Raw genomic sequence first — 20,491 nt, forward strand, 5'->3', positions numbered from 1 at the left:
ATGTCTTTCTGGGTTTGAGTTGTTTTTGTGCCAAAGATTAATAGAGTTTATGTATTTACCGTCACTCATAATTGCATTATTCATTCAGGTATTTGTTTAATATAACTATAGATCCCCCCACAATGAACTGTGATTTTCATATCATCTTCTCCTGGTGCAGCTCATACAAATTGTCTCACTTTTGCTACAGATTGTACTCGTATAACACCTCTGCTCTGTGGACTCACCAGCTTTGATGTGGACATCCTGACTCCTAATCTTGCCAGAAGGGTTCTCGGCAGTGCAGTAGTATGTGTTGTCATGGATCAGCTTGCTGAAGCTGGATGGCAGGAAGTTGAAGATCTGGAGGGTTCCATTGGGGTGTACGTGGCGGATGCCCGGGACATCGTAGATCTCCTCGCCAGTCGCCAGGTACCAGCGCAGTGAGGCAGGTGCAGCGCCACCAGCAGGACAGGGCACTGAGGTCCCTGTGGTGCTGGCAAATACTACCTCTTGCAAAGATGCATTGACAAAGTATAAGGTGGAATGTAGGTCCTCACTGAAAACTGCAAGAGAGACAAAAACACAAAAGATTTGCTTTTACCATCATGTGTTACCACTGTTTTTATTATGTCGTAGCATTGTTTACAGGTTTACTCTAGTTATGCATTTGATCATAGCTACTTAATTGGATACAGATGAGATTTTAAAGGTCCTGCATGTAACATTTAGAAAAGTCTACTGGCAGAAATTGAATATACTATGCATACGTAACATACATATTGTTTGTATGTGTACTTTCAGACAAATCTGCCAAAGCAAACCAAATGTTTTTGAAGCAGAAGCTTACTACGCACATGATTCTTTCTAGTATATAAAGGCCACTGTATGTCCGTAACCTGCTTGGAAATGGGAGGGGTGAACAAAGGAGTCTTCCATTTTGGTACAATCTGCAGTCTGACCATTAGATGTCACTAATTCTTAGTCACTGGTCCTTTAACTCTAACTTCGTGCTAATTAAGAAGTGTGCTTAAATACACTGTATTTCTAAACATGAAATCTGGAGCAGAGACTTTAAAATGTTTCCCTTTTTCTTCCTGTGTTTCCATCAATCCATTATTTATAGTGCTTAACCTGTGAGGGTCGCAGAGGTGGCTGGAGCCAACTGGTTAAGTACTTCACTATGAAAAAATATCAATCTCCAATGACAAAAACTAGAACGCATGAATGTGTATTCCTCAAACATCATTTACTCGAAGCATCTCAATTTGCACAACATGACCAGTCATTTTGGATTCATCACTGTGTTCCTATCCCTGGGACTTCGGGAACATAAAATTAACATAAACTACTATCAATTATGAAATAAGGTCAGCTGCCTTGATCATATTCACATTCACATCACAGTAAAGAGAATGACGTTACATGCAGTTTATGCGAGAGCATTCTCTGGGGGACGAGAGGAGGGTAATAAATGTCAATGTTGGACCAATTAGCCTCAAAGTAATCTACAGCTGTTTGATTTCAGCGCGAAGAAGCCAGCAGATGTTCGTTTGCAATCAGGACCTCAGTGTTTATATGAGAAACAGACTGTTTGTATGTTGATATTTCAGACAAAAATAACTATACAGTATTCATATGTGTGTATCTCAGCCTGGTGACGAGCCCGAAGGCTCTGTGCTAAATGGCTAACAGTGGGACAGGCAGCTGGCTTGGACTCTCCCCGGGGAAAAAAACATTTTAGCACTTCATAAATTCCTAACACGGTTTCAAATTGCAGACAATTTCATGCTTTTCTCTGCTCCTCTGGCTCTTGACTGTGGCGACCTGTGCGTGTACATCGTCATCCACATTTGCCGCTACAAATTAGGAATACTTCTTCAAAATGACTGCGTTGGCACACCGACAATCAATACTGCAGCAATTATTTTTCTACAATCATCTGTTGACATATTGGAGAGATGGCAATTTGTAACCTTTCTGTAATGCACATAACTCGGCACTCCCCGTGTTGCAGACACAGGCTGATGCATAATCTACAGTATTCAGATAATGAAGACTGACTGTGTGTAGCTTGTATCCGTCAGAGAACGAGAAGTCCAATACCTGATAACTCTGGCAATTTCTATTATTACGTTGTGGAAGCACGCACTGGTCGTGATGAAATGTTTGTATACATATATATGTATACATACAAAGACTAATGCATGGTCCTGAGGACATTTTCTGTACGACGCTGCAGCATATAGATTTTAGGTATCACAGTTAAGGATTTAGATTTTGTGGATAGTTTTTATGGTGACAGTGACACAGTTCTGAATATGTGGCAGAAGTTTCCATTGTCTGACAGTTATATTGTGATTTTACAAGGGATTATTAGTCCTGAGGGTGAAGCAGGGCTGTGTGAGTTTTATGATTGAATATTAACTATTTGTTGACCAGGCTGCAGTTTTAACCATCCTTTGCCACTAGGATGTCAACATGATGTCTAACATATAAATGTAAACACTTTTGAATTGTCAATGGTGGAATTAGTGTTCAATAATGTTCAGGAATTAAATATGGTTTTTTTTTAAAAAGGGAACATTTTAGATGGATTTTGTGTCACCATTGTTCAAATGGCTTCTATAATATGTTGAGACAATATTAAAGTATTGTGTTTTCATGCAACTGCATGTCTGACTAATTAAAAATGTGAATATACAATAAAACTAGATATGGTGCAATGATTTACATAAACATAGATTAGAAGTGTTTATATGCCTAGAGTTTTTAGTTGCCTAACAAGCCTTCTAATAGCAAAGTACAACTTGTTAAAAAAAAAGTAAAAGAAATAATCACACTATGGCCTGCAGACACACAAAGACAGTCAATATCCTCTGCCTCATGCTGATTTCATCTGTGCAAACAATAAAACTCCAGACTCACGGATCTACTGTACAACGTGATGAATAGAACGGGAGATTGGCCCATTTATATGCATTATAAAAGTGAACTGGGCACATTTCTGAACGTTCATCCTTTTCATATGTGAAAATGTCCTTGTTTTGATATGTTTCATACATTTATTTATTTTAAACTTTATTTAACCAGGTGAATCAATTGAGAACCAGGTCAAAGAGGCAGCTTAAGAGGCAGATACAAGAAAGTAACGACATAAAAGAAGGAAAACACCATCTCACAAACAAAGAATATAAATACAGAGGCATATATTAAAAAGTGAATGGCTAAAAGCAAGTGCAAACGTTCTCAGACTATCGTTTGTTATGAATAAAGAACAATTAAATAAAGTGTCGACAAGTAAAATACTGCTCGCTACCAGCAGAGGCACGTTCTTATACACTCCTGAATAGTGTCTCACATCAAAAAAGTTTTAGGTTATTTGAATCTTTTAAAATTTGGTGGTATAGTGTTCTGGGTTAATAAGTGGGCCTACGGCACCAGCTAAGATGAAAATAATACATCAAAGTCAAATTACATTCTGATTCATACTCATTTTTCCAGCTGGCACAGAGATACCTTTTTTTTTTTGTTTTGTTTTTAATATTCACTAGAACCTAAGGAAGTTCCAGTCTGTGTCAACCCCACCTGTTTATGGATGGTGTTCAAGGTGTGAGAGTTAATTTAAAACAAATAAAGCATCAGACAGGCACACATTAAAGTTTTAACTAAAGTGTGCATTTAGTTTATTGATACTTGTGTTCTTAGAGTGCTATGATAGCAGATGGCTGGAGAGACAACTCAGATCAAAGTGTATGGTTACTGTGCGAAGATCGAAGAAACTTATGTCGATTTATGTCAGGGCTGTTTTGATATTTCAAACATATAAAGTATGTGAGAGCAACTCCATTTAGACTAGCAGAGTGATACTGAGATTGATTTTAAACAACAGCAGAAAAAAAGAACAAGCGGTGGACTCTGGTGAATGACACCACATTTCACTGCAGTACGTATTTCCCGACTGACTAAAATTCAGAAGTCAGACCATAATGGTCGAGTGACGCAGGTTCATCGGCCCCTCAGACCTCAGGCACAGAGAGAGAGAGAGAGCACCATGTCATGGCCCAACAAACGGCCTCGGGGCCCAACCACTTACTACATTGCCCGAGAGGAAATCGGTAATTGGCATAATTTTTCATGAGCTCAACCGTAAAGGTGAAATAAATGACACTGCTCAAAAATGCATTATATGCATCCATAATTGGCTATGATTATTTTACTGACTGGATCTCTTCAGGGAGAAATGAGGAAGGAAACACGCAGTTTTATAGTTAAAGATAACACAGTATTAAATGGATACTGGGGAAGTAACGATATGATTTGTGAAAAATATTTATTACGATTTTACTGTACTGTGCTCTGATTCAAGAATGATATGAGTTGTTTACAAAATGCTGCTCTGCATTTATTGATTTATTTAACTGCTTTAGAAGATAGAATAAAAATAGAACAATTAAACTGGAGCATTTGCAATTTGTAAATTGCATACTTTCAAATGGCAAGTTCGATTTGATTTCACCGCCTGAAATACCCTTTTGAACACTGCGTGGACTACTAGTCATTTTGCAGTCTCTATAGTGATTAGACGTGGAAGCGTATTGCTGCCACATCAGCAAAATAAAAACAGATCAGTAATACTTTTCAGTAGGAGAGTACAACTCCTCTATATATCATATACACACCAAAACTATTGAACAAGTATAAGATCTGAAATGTCCATAATTATAGTATATTAAAAAGAGACCAAAAGTGATTATCCCCTCCCTTCGAATTAAATAAGTTAACTTGTATTTGCCTTTATTATCATTATTATTATTATTTTCCTGAGGAAAATAGCTGCTAAATGGTCTGGTATGATCACTTTTCAGTGTCTTTAAACCAGAATATTACTGGCTGGAAAGATAAAACTAGTTAGTAGTTACAAGATGCAAAAACAGTGCTTAGATCCAGGTGATAATATTGTGGCGGTTAATCGTAAGCATCTCTCCTCATATTGAAAATGGCCCTTGGTGTATCCTTCATATGGAAATATTGATTTGAGAAGCTTTTAGATATTATGTTGTGAAAATGAAAAATGAATTATTCATGTATATGTCCACAAAGACGTCGTCCTTCTGCTGAGCTTCACAAAATCATGATGAGCAAATCCATGGTCCAGAGTTGACTGGCTTTTGATACTGAAAAGCAACGGCTTGCAAAATGGCATTTTGGTATCTGCCTCTAAAGCACAAAGCTGCATTGTTCAATTGTATGGCATATGATGCTGTAGTGAACTACAGTGTGTGTGTGTTTTAATGTCTCACAGTGTTCAGCATTCCAACTCCAAGGTCTTTGATTCGACTTTGGTTACAATAAACCTGATATTTTGGGGGGGGGGGGGGTTTGACTTGGACAACATGTATTATAATCTTTTGGTCACATATAGTTTGAATTTGCTGCTTCACTATACATTACATAAATGTACGGAACATCCATCCAACTTCTACCGCTTTATCCTCCACAGGGGAGGGTCACGGGGACCTGTGCCAATCTCAGCTGACAAAGGGTGAGGGGCGAGGTACACTCAGACAGATCGCCACTCCATCACAGGGCCACATAGAGACAAACAACCATCCACTCACACCTACGGTCAATTTAGAGTGTCCAATTTATCTAATCCCCATATTGCATGTTTTTTGACTATGGGAGGAAGCCGGATAACCTAGAGAAAACCCATGCACACACAGGAGGAACATAAAAACTCAATGCTGAAAGCCCCTTGTTCCAACCGGGTCGTGAACCCAGGTTTTTTTCATATTATTATTGATTGAAATGTGTTTCAGAGCAGCAGCTGCAGTAATGCTCCTACAGCGTTACTGTCCAATCTGACGAAACAGTACCTGTGGTTGAGTATCATAACAAGACTGTGATCCTTCACACAATAGAGCTGATCAGTTGACAGGGAGTAACCAACCATGACAGTGAGCTTTGAGAGCCACTGGGGCGCTTCATTTAAGTAAATGTGCAATCAATGCCAATGGGAGCAAACAGCAGGTAAAGATGAATTCCCTATCTCACTGGCTCTTGCTGAATCGCACAAAGGAACACCGTTGCCACAGGATCACAGCTTTACTGTTTTTAATAGAAACTGTTGCTCAGACACCTGATCAAAGCAGGTGAAGTGATGAAGGGTTGTTGTGATTTTCACTCTCTTTGGTGAATTGACGCAGTGCCATGTGGGAAACTGGGGACAACCTATTAAATGTATTCAATATTTACATATTCTGTCTTTCAAGCAACTACCGAACACTGTGGGAGATCAGAAGAAGAAAAAAAGAACAGCACAGAGCAAACAAGAAGAGGAAAAGAGAGGACCATAGAGACAGTGGGACTGATTCAGCTTCCTCTATTTCAGAGGGCGCTCGTGTTGGATCTGTTAAGCGAGCAAAGCCATTGTCTGAGTTGTCATCACTGCCACAGCAGCATGGCAGCCGGTGCTTCACAGTGACAAAGTGACAGCAGGAACCCTGGGTAATTAAAGTAACTCTCTGCTCTGTGCCCTCAGGGCAAGTCTGCCTGGGACATGGAGATCATACCTGGCTCACTCACATTCAACAATCACAGTCTCCAAATTCCTGCTCCTTCTCTGCGGGCTTACAGATACACTAAAAATAGGACCTTGACCTGTTCGTGACCCAAATTCCTAACAGTGAACAGATGTTATCTGCTATTTAGTCTCATCAAATGGCAAAATGTTGCTTGTATATCAAAGTCTGATGAGGCTGAAGGTAAACTACAACCCTTAGAAGTTGTAAGGTAGGCAGGCGACCATTCACTACCATGCAGTCCACTGTGAGTCAGCATTCCCACTGAACTGATCTGCCCAGAGGCGATACACCATACGCAAAGTTAAATGACTGTCTTCCAATTTGCTCTCATGAATATTAAGTGCAACTGTGACAGGAGAAGGGGGCTCTACGCAAGCTGCTGATCCACACAGATCTGTCCTCTGATGTCAAGGAGGGGCAGGAAACACTGAAACAACGCCCACACAGCAGATGAGCCACCTCCTCCTCCCCGGTCTATTTTCATGTCTTAAATGGGCCAGAGTGGCTACCCGTCTCATCAAGGGGAAGTCAAAAACCCTGGACTGTTTCTCAGTTAGTAAAGCTGAGTGATAAAGACACTGATGTCTAAATTAAGCTGATGATGATGATGATGATGATGATGATGCTGTTGCCGCTGGTGATTGTGATGATGATGATGAGGAGGAGGAGGTGGAGGTGGAGTGCATGAGATATTACACAGACTAAAGCAGCTCCCTCTGCTGTTGCAGATGAATAAAAGCTTCCACTAGTGTAAATATTGTATTGCTATGCAAGACGCACAATAAATCTAAATTAAATTTCTGCAAAAAAAACCCACAAAAACAAGATTACATTTAAAGTGCGGTGTAGATTCACTCCAATCCAATGTATGCTTACTGTAAGCTGGGTTTTGTCATGCAAGTCCAAATACTGCTGAGCCACAGGTATAAGAAAGTCACCACACATTATTCTGTCTTTCAGCATCTGCAATATTATCTGTGAATTTAAGTCATTTTCAAATTTTACCAAGAACACAGGAAAGCAGCACTCTGCTCAATCTAATCAACTATGTATTAACAGCAAACGAATGCTAATACTTTGGACAAATACATTTCATGGATGATTTATTCATGATTATGTGAATAAGTGAGAAATATTGGTGGTTTGCCACGTAAAGTAACACAGGCGGTGCCAAACGGGAGGCTTTGGATGCAACTCATTGTAGTGTATGGAGACACTGATAACCATAAAAGGTCATTTACTTGTAATAAAATCATGATTTATAATAAGTAAATTGCCTTTAATGGTTGTCAGTGTCTAAAGTGTGTTTTATTGAAGACAGAAAATAAATATAAACAGATAATGCAGTTGACTTCATAGAGCTGTTGTGAAGTCTAAACTCTATAACCTTAAAAAAGACTGCATTCAGACATGTTCACATTTACTATAGCCAGCTTGTCAGTAACACAGTAGTCATTGGGGCATATGCCTTTTTACGAGTGCATTTCAGTCATTATGTTGCTGATGTCGCATAAGTTTGAACATTACAAACCTCTGTCATAGACTCGCTCTCTGTAAATTATTATCCTTAACCACATTGCATTAAGACTTAAGTGGCTTTAATCAAATTGTTTCCAAACTAATCTAATCGTACGCATACACCATCTCTCCTGATAACATGATTAAGCAGAAACATTCTCATTAAAACAACGCAATATTGGCAGAGGCCTTGCTTCAGACAAGTAGACACACAGCACAACGAGACAACCAACCTTATTATGTCACCAGACATTAAGCATAAGGGTCTTCAAAAAGAATTGCTGTTGATAGTGTCTCAACATGACCGCTGACTACCTGTATACCAGACAAGCTAACATGATATACAGGAGATTTCAGTGTCCAAAAAGCTAGAATCATAATGTCACAAGGACTGTATATCACACATATATATATATACACACACACACACACACACACACACACACACACTTTATATTGTTATTCAGTATCTGTTTAGTCTGCCTGAGCAGAAATTCTATTATTTGTATGTCAGTGTCAAGCAATACTATCAGACCCAATCTAGGGAGCATTTGTGCATATGCAGTGGTAGAGCAGGGTTGAACAGGGACAAGATGCATTTATCCTGTCAAACTGCTCGATGACCAGTTTTTTTTGAGCAGGAGAATTCACTTCTGAAACTTTTTTTGTGGGCATTTCTTTGTGCTTTCATTCAATCTCCAAACAGCTTGCAATTGTCTCGCGTCACTGGAGAAATGTTGATTACATCTGTCTATCTTGACATAAAAACAATCACTGGGCAACACAAGATCTAAATACAACTAAACTGGGAAACACGGAGAATCCACTGCAGCGGTCTTAATCAGCACAAAGTTGGGCTCTAGAGTTTTAATCCCTGTGAATCTTTACAAACTACGGACAACAGAATGAAAGCTTGCCACCCAAAAGTGATGTTAACAATGCTATTACATTTATTAACCTTGTGAGGTAAATCTTATTTTTATTAGGATGTATGAGAACATGATCATGATGGATGCTAGGTACAAGGAACGCGAGGATTTGCTTCCTAAGACCACACATTTTTCCTCAAACATCAACTCATATTGTGATACAGAGATATTATATTATATTATTATATGTATGATGGATCATGGAATTAAGCAAACATTTTGCACAGTAAAACTATTAAATAAAAATCACCATTTAAGGGGCACATGCCTAATGAATTGCTTTTGTTGTACTATAAACACATTATCTAGGGGGTTGCTATTGGTTACTGTGAACTTGTTAAGCTTTTTTTGTGTCAACAAGCATTTTATGACCAAATTCAAGGAAATTTGCAGTGTGAGGTTAATACTTTAATGCTGCTCAATTTTCATTTATTTTTGGATGTTGTATGTGTATTTTCTTTTATGATGAATTCTAGAGTATGGATTCTAATGTTGAGCTTTACTTTGAAATGTACAGTCCAAATACGCTGCTGATGTTGAACAGGTAATAATATCATTATTGGGCCATGGCAGACCTTTGAATCTACGTTTTGTCCAGAAGATGTCTGTGACCAGCAGCTGGAGTGTGTGTTAATGTTGCTGTCACAGCAGTTGGCTGCTCTCATCCTGTTAGCTCTGCCTGCCATTATCAGCCACCCCCCCCCCCCATCACCCCCACCACCCCCAAAAGCTGCTGCTGTTACTGCGTGCCATGCTCATTTTAATACTCCAGACTCATTTGACCGTCTTTATAGACTTATCATATTAAACATTTATCGCAGCCATTTCCCTAAACCAAGCATGTTTATTCAACACTTAAGGGACCACAGCACGGCTCCTTTCAGCACTTCTACCACACACACGCACGCACACACACACACACATACACACACATACTTATTTTTCCTCCTTTTTCCTTGTTTCTCTCCATCTCTCCTCCTCTCTCCACAACCCACGGCTTACTTTATTAGAAACCTCCTCCTCCTCCTCCTTTTCATGCCACTGCCTGAATAAAAATAAATATTTTTGTACCATTTTTCCCTCCTCTCTCTCTGGTCACACTGTCCTCCAGAGGCTAGGACACCAGGGGACTTGTGCCATGTTAAGCCAACCAGCCAACCAGACACAAATGTATTCTGCTTAAATCAGGTTTTAATTTAATCATCTGATCAAACATTAATTAGCATAATCACTTGTGGGGATGGATGGTCTAGATAAAGAGACACAGTGCAACATATAATAGACCTCATCCTGGCAACAGTCTGAGGGGACACTTAGCAACACGTAAACACCTACATGCTTCTGGGGACCTATGTAGGCTTCTGTCCAAATGACCTCCCTTTGTTCAAACAAAATATTAAATTCTCTATTTCCTCCACTGCTGGACTGCTGGACTATCCTGCAATCAAATGCATTGCCGCCAGGCCCTCTTATTTGATCTTGGACAAGATGGCTTACTGCAGCATCACACTTTGGTCTAAGCAGAGGTGGACTGGGAATTCTAGGAATACCACAAAGTGCTAAGATTATTGACAGTGCACTCAGTCCCACACCACGGCGAGGGATCGATGAGCGGTTGGAGGGACATAAATCAGACTCATGTGGCTCCACTTCATGTCACACCCTGTCCCACCCACCGAGCTCCTCAATAAATACACACAAAGTACACATGCACAAAATGGACACATACCACACGCCTTCTTATGTACCGAGGTGCTTGCACATACTGTATACACAAACACCAGCAAACACAAATAAAGCACCTACTTTAAACATCTCACACTCACATGCACCCACTCTCACACACCTTACCTCAACTCCAACAAGATGACAGCGCTTTAAAAATGGCCAGCTAAAAATAACCTCCACTAACTTGGTCTTAAATCTTAGCATCTGTGCCAGGTTTAAAAATAAAAAGCAGTGTCGAAAAACCAAGCTAGACCCATTTGTCTTTCTGTCACTCTGTCTATCCAGCTCTGCCTCCTCCGTTATCCCTTAGCCTACTTTAATATTCAGACTGTGGAGCACGAAACACATGGGTAGACTTGATGGTAGAAGATCTCCTGGAAATGCAGACTTTAATAATCTGATTAAGACACAGATTGGAGGTAAAGATGAAATGGTTGGAGAGAAAAGTGTGATATTTTATTCCCAACAAAATAAAAAACGGGGGGGGGGGGGGACTATGGACTATAGAGGAAGGTCGTGAAAAGATGGCGAGCGAGAGGCAGTGGTAGATGTGTTACTGAGCCGCAGTGCATCAGGCACATGCATCAGGGCCGGACCGGAGTCGCAGGAATCAATTCAGCCTTGGGCCTCCACAGTGTGTGGAGTTCAAAGCCTGGCCCTGGTATGTGGAAGACTGGATTAAGGGGCAGGATTTATGAGGTCCAGTGTGAATGTTTGTCTTGGTGGGTAATGGATAGCAAACTCATCCCACCTCCGCCACCTGTCCTCCACTATGGACAAAAGCTTTGGTGGGGGGAGCTCACTACAAATATGGGCATAGGTCTCACACACACACACATACACCCATGCACACACTCTGCACATTTCTATGCACATTCAACTTGACCTATAGCGTGACTACACTGGACCTCGTGGGGAGTTGATGCCGATCACCATTCTGAATCTTCCTACCATCCTCTATGAACTTTGAAATTTTCAACTCTTTAAGCTGACAGAGACTAAAACTGGTCTACTCATCAGTCAAAATGTATTGGCCTGAATGTCACCATGTTTTTGTCACTGTTTTTTCTGGGTTTATAATGGGGGTATAAGAAATGTGGCTCCCAGGGCAGCTCGAGTCCAACTCATTTACATGTCAATGCAGTAGTTGCTCAGCTCCCACTCGCATTATTTGGGTGTGTTAGTATGAATTTGGCCAACATAATTTGGACTAATAATTAAAAAAGTTGCATTCTTTAGGTTTAACAGCACCCCCCAAAAAGAGCGATATAAATGCAACTGAAGGGTTTCCCTGCTGTAAATAAGCAGTATATGAACATAATTCTCATGGGACTGTGGTGGTACAAGGTAAACAAAGACATACTTATACTTTATTTGATGGGATTCAATTTTAAAGCTTTTATTAATTAGAAAAAATAGATTAAATGGCTTAAAATTTCAATAGTGAACTAAACACTGCCGTTAAGGACACTCATATTGTCAACTAGCACTATTAATAAACCATGTATTTTGCGTATGTTGGTCATGTCATGGTTGGTTTACCATTGCACCTGCAGAAGAGGAATCAGGTGACTTGGCCTCTTGGGAGCTCTGGTGTCTCATCAAACTCATGATTTAAAGTTATATATAAATGTTTCTCTTTTCATAGCTGATCCTTTCTGCCAAAATGGATGTTAATGATGCCAAAATACTGTGATTCTTTATGCATTTGTCAACTATCTGAGACCGCTATAAACTGTTTATATCAAGACAAAACTCCTTTTAATTCCTCTATCTGGACTGTGTCTCAGTTGAAAAATTAAAATATATCATCTCCTCATACAGCATGTAGTTATAGAACTAGATATGTAGTATTTTAGTACAATAGATTGAAGAAGCTAAATCTGTGAGATTAGACTTTATTTATTTATTTTATTTTGACTTTTTGGTCAAAAAAACCCCCATCAGAGTGGGGAAGAAAAGTGGCTTAAATTGATTTAAACTGACGGCATTTTTCAGAAACTGCTGATCTGCTTTGATTTTCAAGTACAACTATCCTTAGCATTGAGAGAGAATGGCCTTAAATTTAGAAACACCTTTGCAAAAATGCCTTGTTGATGCCAGTCAGAGGAGAATGGCCAGAGTCAAATGAACACTTGTTTACAATCAAGATACACAGAAGACCATCTCTGAACACACGATATGTACAGTAAGCAGATGGACCACACCATGTGTCACTCCATGCCACTTTATTAGGTGTCCTGTGTACCTAATAAAGTGGCTGGTGAGTGGGCTTTCGAAACTTCGATGCTCTTCTCTCTGAACATATTTGAACCTAAAACTGCTCTCACGTGCAGACATGCCTGTATCTTCACTTAGTCTCGTTTAAACTGTCAAATAAACCTTTTACACCAGTCCCTCCATTAAAGTACCCGTGTGTTACCGCTACAGTAATATAACATGTCACTCTGATAGGTGCTGAGTGGATTACTACAACCCCACTTTGCACACATGATCAGACACCTACATCGAGGTGCTGAGGGTTTCTCTGCTCTTCCCTGCAGATGCTAAATGATATTGTTAACATTTTAACGCAAGAGACATTTACACGCAGGCTTGCACAATTACACCTCCGATTCAGTGGAATACAGACAGACACAGTGTGATTGGTAATTAGATTTTACATTTTGTGAGATGCAGCACAACACACACACACACACACACACATACACACACACACACACGTTGCCAAAGCTTGCTCCTAATTAGAGCGCTAGACAGGCTCAAGGAGGAACAGTACAGTAGAATAGCCCTCATTACACAGCTGGGATGTACTATGAACTGGGGGATATCTGTTATGATCACATATCAAGGTATCCATTACCCAACATTAGCGCCCCTTTCAACTGGAATCACACACAGAGTTCAAAATGCAAGCCAACACACCCTCGTATAACTCACAAGTGAGCGAGAGTTAAGTGGTTTTGTTAACTTAATTTAACCCATTAGATATTCATATCAGGGTAAGACTGCACAAGATGATCTATCACTTGACTGTGCGCTACATGTTTTCATGGGGTAATTTAATTTCATGAGTTGCGCTATTGCTTTTTGAGCCAAACTCTAATTGATAATTAGTAAACAGTCTAATGCCTGTGAGTGCAGCTGTAAGGTTGGTCAGGTTTCACTTCTCTGCTTTACAGAGCATGTGAGCGGCCATTGTCGCCACTGGGAGGACCACTGTTGACACATTGATCTGGACGGCTTTACATAGACTTAAGAATCACCGCAGAGATTGATGAAAGGGGACTCTCATCTGTGCCTTCATGTACATACCATGCCATGCCAGGGGGAATGCTGGTTGCCCCTTTCCAACCCACAGCCAAACTCAATCCATACACTTTTTTCTTTTTTTTTTTTTTAGATTTTTCATTCAGTGTTTCAGGTTGCAAATAATGTAGGCTCATGTAAAATTGTCAGCCTAACTGATGTTGGCTGCGGTTTGCTTCAATGTAAGTTACACTAGGCTTGATCGAAGTGTCTTATTTCATAGTGGATCTGCCCCTTTGCCCCACCGAGAATTGAGATTACAATTTGTGATTTTGTTTTAAAGACATACGAGATACAAGAAGTCCTTCCTGAATCCTGAGCTTCAGATTAAGCCACGTGCATGTCCACAAATCACCATAGTCTCATCACAGGGACTTTACAAGAAGCCTTGTCTCATTATACTTTTGCAGTGAGTATTTGAATAGGCCAGTTTAGCCTGCTGTGGTTTTGCCTCGGGGCAGCTTTCAGGCAGAGATATTTAATATGGTTTCTCTCTTATACTGATGACTGAATTTATGGATACTACTTTGACAGGCAAAGGCCATAATAAAAGCACTGTATTTTAAATACAAGAAGCAAATGTGTCAAATGTTTTCTTTTCCTTTTGAGTATCTGGAAGGTATAATCTAAGAACTGTGGCCACCTTTGTTTATACTTGCTATAATTTCCACTGATGAAAGCAATTTTGGAAATGGACACTGTAGCCTGAATATTGTGCACTCAAGTATCCATTTTATTTATTTTTTAATCAATGTTAGCTTCTTAATCTGGCATTAAGTGAAATGATACTTATAAAATATGAAAACCTGCGAGGGAGCAGCTTCTCTGCCATTTGGCCACTTTTCACCTGATCTGACAAGGTGTGATATGTCCATGATCAACTTCTTCTGGGTTAAGAGCCAAACTCCCAATTTCATTTCCCAAAATCATTCAATGCACAATTTTCTGTCTGCCATTTTGTAATAATGGCTGATTTCAGAAGCATTATCATACCCCACATAGTGGACAAATATGACTCTACCAGGGAGGGAAGGAAGTCGTCAACAAGCACCAGACACGAACAGTGTCTGTGAACAAAACACTGTATAGTTTTTTTACCTTGTACGTTTAAAAGTGAGTGAGTGAAGATTTCCAGACATAGCCTTTGACACCCATGATGGAGGTTACCATAGAGACAGGCGTGTGAGCATGTGATAGGCCTAACTCTAAAATGGCAAGAATTGTCTGAAATCCAATCACTGTGCTGGCTTTTATCTACAAGGTCATTCATTCATTCAGTCAGTCAACACATTGTTTCCATGATAATCAACAAAACATCCAGCCGCAGAAGACAAGCTCATATAGGCTCCTGTACAATGAGATAAAACATGAAACACACCAAGCCATAAAAACACATTGTACGAATGATGGACAAAGAATGTGTAACGTCTGCAAACAGCGCTGTCTATTGCTTAGTCCCTATCAGTGGTTTGCCACAGGCCTCCCCACTAATCCCTTATGCAATAAATGGACAGAATATTGCATGGCAGTTGATCTAATGTCAAAGTCAGACGATTATGATTAATGAGGATTTCTTATTGTTCCTTTATGAGTTTCAGCACAAGCTGGGCTGAGGGAGATACCATATTATAGTCAGTGTCAATAAATGATACGGACCGAGGATTGCTCCAGCGCTGGAAAAAGGCGACAACACAGAAACAAAAATCCATTTCGAAGCCTTATTTTATCATCCCAGCCAGAGGGGGAAATCCATTTTGGGGCACGATACCATATTATATCACATCCCCTCTATGTGTTTAAATATATTATACCTGGGAATCCTCACCTTCACAGTATTTTTATTTTGTGAATTCAGCTTTTTTTGACCCTTTGGTGCAGAAGCAGGCAACCATGGGCATCATTTTGTTTCCGAATGTGCACAATCTCCATTTTGTCAACTTGATGCGTTTCCTATACGTTTCCATTTTCTTTCCCCCTGCCTCTCCTTCTTCGATTCTTTTTTCCTCCCCTGTTTTTGTACACACCCAATCAGCCATAATTCCTCCATAGAAAGAGACTCTGGCCAATAAGTGAATGCAATAAACTGTATCAATTTTGTGCTATTGATTATAGATACACTATATAAGCATGCGTGGCGACAGCCGCATGCTATGGCATGCATGCACTTGCGCAAAAAAATGTGTAAGTGTGCAAGAAAAGAGAGACAAGATGCAAAACCAAATATGGGTGTTTACAGTATTTGAATGGAAGAATGAGACAATCTGCTATTTGAACAGAAAATTTACCTCACATTTTCTGTCTGCTTTGGTGAAATATTTCTGCATTTACTGAAATGATCTGTGTAATCAGTAATACTGTTATTTTTTCTATCAATGGCGTTCATTTTCGGTCTACACACTACATTAAAAGATAAATCATATAGCTGGTGCAGATCTGTGACCACTTTGGACACAGACATGTTAGAAATACTCAGCCAAACACAAAAATACAGAGGATTTTACACTGAATATGATTCAAATAAAAATGATTGACTGCTGCCTCTAAATTGTGAGTTTAAATATCACAATTTAGAGCAGAATATTAATTTAAGCCACTTTGAACTTGAAATCATGCTCATTGTGGGGGAGGGGGGAGGGGTTAAGCCAAATGTCCATTACATCAAATACGTCACTTATTACTAAGGGCCACAGTGGAACAAGGTTGTGACAGTATAAGCATCATTGGGCATCAAATAAAAATTGAAATAAATTACAGGTCAATGATGGGAATGTTTAAATAATCACAAATTGAAACTAGAAAATCACATTTAAAACAACAAACAATTAATGAAATATATATACAACCACACAAAAATAGCTGATATTTTGCACTGTATGTCTGAAGGCCAGAGATTCAGTAGTTTGTAGGAGAGCTTGAAGGATTTAAAACGCCATCAGTGCCTCGCCCGTCTCTCTCCCTCTATCAAGGGTGTCAGCCTTCTGACAACCATATAAAATCCATTTCATGTGGGTCACAGGTGACCTCCATCCTCCCTCTCAGTCACTTAGCCGTCTACCATTGATTTGCTTTCTGCAATTGGAAATGAGCACTGCAAAAAATAAATAAAAAAATAAAAAAAATAAGCAGGAGAAACTTACCATTCAAGATGCTCTGGGAAAAGATAAAAGCCAATATCCACATGCCCTGCTCCGTTCAATCCCCCCAAGCTATGCTTTCTCTTCTTCCTCCGACCGGTGCCTCCCTGGGTTTCTCTTCTGTGCGCTTGAGGTAAGGTTAAACATTTGCCACTGTCTTGAAACAAACCGGTCCAAGTCTCTACTTTTAATATCTTCTTCTTACTTTTTCCACACACTGTTTTTCTTTTCTTTTTTTCTCAGCCCTCTCTTTACGCATGGAACATAAATGAGCCTCAGTGATTGTCTTGGGGAGAGCTGTGCTCACACTCTCCTCTGCTCCGCGTCTTGCTGCTTCTCCCTGTGATTCAGAAGGATGCTGAATGGGTGAAGCCCAGGTGTGTGATGCTGAGTCAGAGCGATAGGAGCGGATCCTGGTACGGAAAAAAAAAATAATAATAATTACCCAAAGTGGCTAAAGTAAATCTTAAAAAATATATCAGAAGATCCAATTTTCTCAAAACAAGACGAAGTGACGGCTCATCATTGGGAAAACATTTTTTTCCCCTAAGAAATCAAAATAACTGAAAGAGCAAAGAAGCAAACTGCGGGGAGGGGGTGGTAGAATAAGAACGAAAAACTGTTTTTTTCATGAGACTCCAAAGTCAGATCATCTTCATCGCCTCTGTGCGTCCAGCAAGAGGCGAGCAAGCGCATCTTCCCCGCTGCCGCTCTCTAATCGAACCACACTGACTCTGTGAGCATTGCACAGAATATAACCCTCTCCCTGCCCCTGCAGACGCTTTAATTCCTCATTGCCTTAAAGGAGCAGGGGCGGCTGCCGGTCGGTTCTGAGGGCAAAGTGCTAGTGGAGGTAAAGAGTGTGAGAGCGCGCTGTGTGTGCGAGGCACATTTGCATTAAGGAAATGAGCTGCACCTGACGCACCTCGGCACCTGGAATAACATTTTTACGCACGGAAATGTAAGCGCCTCAGTCTGAAAGCGCTGCTTCCTGGCGTGCAGGTGCGCTGAGTTACAACTTTGTTCTGCCAGATCAGAGCTGAATTAAAGCAATGGAGAAAATCATGGATGAGGAAAAAGCTATTCATCCATTACATGACGCACGTTGTTTGTTCACTTGCAGAGGACAATTGTTTAATAAAGAAAGCATATAAGAAAAAAAAACAAAAAAAAACAGGAGCAACATTTTCTCACTGGTGGCTGAAGATAGAGGGTTAATAAAGCCACCCCCCCTTTCCCAAAGGCTCACACACTGCCTCAACCTCATAACCCACCCACCAGCACCCCCACCACCACCCCTCCATTTTAATGCTTGCCTTGAAGTCAAGGGTGTAGCTGCAGCAGGCAGTGGGAGCCTGTGGGCCTGTCCACAGAGCTGGATTTCACTGACTGTGATATAACTAGCGGGGCAGTTTGCATCTCATACTCTATCCCACATGACAGAATATACTGAAAGTGAAATCCTGTTTATTCACCCCAGGATAGTCATTTTATTTCCTCATATCAAGATCGAGAGAAGGATCTTTACAATTCCGACATGCACAAAGGGAAATAAATGTAAATTACAGTACAGTATGATGTGTGCGCGTGTGCATATATACCCTATTTATTTCAGGGTGATGTAAATGGTTGTCATTGCCAAATGCCTGTCTCTACATTGGTCACTTCAGTGCAGCAGCTGAACACGAGCACTGCACATCATTTGCTGGAGTCTGTACCAGAACACACTGTTCCAGCTTGACATAAAGATATATAGCTCTCCTTTTAGACCTGGTAAAGCCCAGGTGGTATGGGTTTTTTAAACATTTATTTGCATTTTTGGAGCAATTGGAACATCAAAATGAATGTTTAATTGAGTAAGAGGATCATTTGACTTTCCCTCTAAGCCATAGGATAAAACCAAACAAGTTCAAGTCTGTGTGGCACTGAGGTAAAAACACGGGTGAATCAGGGCAGTGGGTCAAGGATCCAGCCTGTCATGTAAAGTGGATAAGGAGCGTTCTGCTGGCGTTTCATCTCTGGATTCTTGGCATGGAGTAGCGAGTAAGTTCATTAGCGGCAGCAGATTGTGAGATGTGATTATTTAAGAGGGAGGATGCTATAACAGTCTGACTGCAAATTAATCAGATCTTTATTTGACAAGACGTACAAGATGCACATACTGCTTCACAGCGCCGTCGCTCTTGTATTTGGTTAGTTTCCTCACTCAGTGGGGGAGGGGGTGAAATTGAAATGCCTTGCTCAAGGGCACGTTTGTATTTTTAATTTACATCCTCTTTTAAGTTCAAGGACTACATGTGTGCATGAGGCAAAGAACGAAGCCTACTAATGCCTTTCAGGTAACAAGCCATCCGGTATTCTAGACATTGGTGTGATCTATAGTTCTGCAAAATGGACAAAAAAACAGATAAAAGGTAAAGAAACATAAAATTATGTTTGAGTGAGATTAGAAAGCCAATACGGACACATATATGGAATGATTTGCCTAGTAACATCAAAGCAGAGTAGAGGAGAGACCTTTTTATCTCCAGAACATATAGGCCAGGGTAGCGTTTGCAAGGGGGAGACACATGTTGTGTGTACAGTACACACACATACATACATAACATGGACAGTTTCACATGTGTTTGACAGCAAACAAACACAGAGTAACATCAACACTGACCATAATGCCCTTACAACCACCAACTGAGAGCAGCTGTGTGAGCCTGTCGTGCTCAATGGAATCACCACGTAATGATTTGATTATTTCTGGGATTCTTTTTCTAAAGCACTGTGTTACATTATCACACAAAGTGCTACATAAACATAAAGTTTATTGTGTTTATGTTTTATCCGATATTTGGTTGACGAAGGTTCATTTTCTGATGAAAATAATTGCACAAACAAAACTCTCAGAGGGCTTTTATCCAATATGTCTATCGTGGAGCCAGTGACAACAAAAAAAAAAAAAAAAAAAAAGACCTCACAGCTCAATATCAGCGGGAGCTCTGCTGCGATTCTCGTGATATCCAAAGATCACATTTAGCTGAGCATGGTGCTACATACAGATTGAGTGTTTCTCTTGGTGGCACACACAGGCTTTTCAATCCTGATGGAAAACAGGTGCTGGTGTTCATTACCCCACACAGACAGCTGTATCACTGAAACTGGCTTTGTTATGTGAAAAACAATACCTTGATCTTCACTCTGAAGACACGGGCTGTGACCTTGTGGCCAAATGGCCTGATGTATTGAGTGGAAACCCCTGGAAGATTATACTTAGGCATGTACGGGCGACTTATGTGTTCTCTAAATGCAAACGACA

General features: G+C 40.2%; 1 protein-coding gene across 2 annotated transcripts in view; it reads right to left on the reverse strand.

Moving 5' to 3' along the window:
- dscamb (Down syndrome cell adhesion molecule b) overlaps window positions 1–17,230 on the reverse strand; it is a gene marked incomplete at both ends in the record, with an annotated part of 107,237 nt that extends 90,007 nt beyond the window's left edge. For both annotated transcript variants that reach the window (XM_083887399.1, XM_083887398.1), the window contains 2 exons: window positions 228–545; window positions 17,188–17,230. In XM_083887399.1, coding sequence (XP_083743525.1) covers window positions 228–545; window positions 17,188–17,230 — 361 coding nt within the window. The remainder of the gene's footprint in view (window positions 1–227; window positions 546–17,187) is intronic.
- Between the last annotated feature and the right edge of the window lie 3,261 nt (window positions 17,231–20,491).

This window comes from Microchirus variegatus, assembly GCF_963457635.1.
Source record: "Microchirus variegatus genome assembly, chromosome: 3".
Classification (NCBI taxonomy): Eukaryota; Metazoa; Chordata; class Actinopteri; order Pleuronectiformes; family Soleidae; genus Microchirus; species Microchirus variegatus.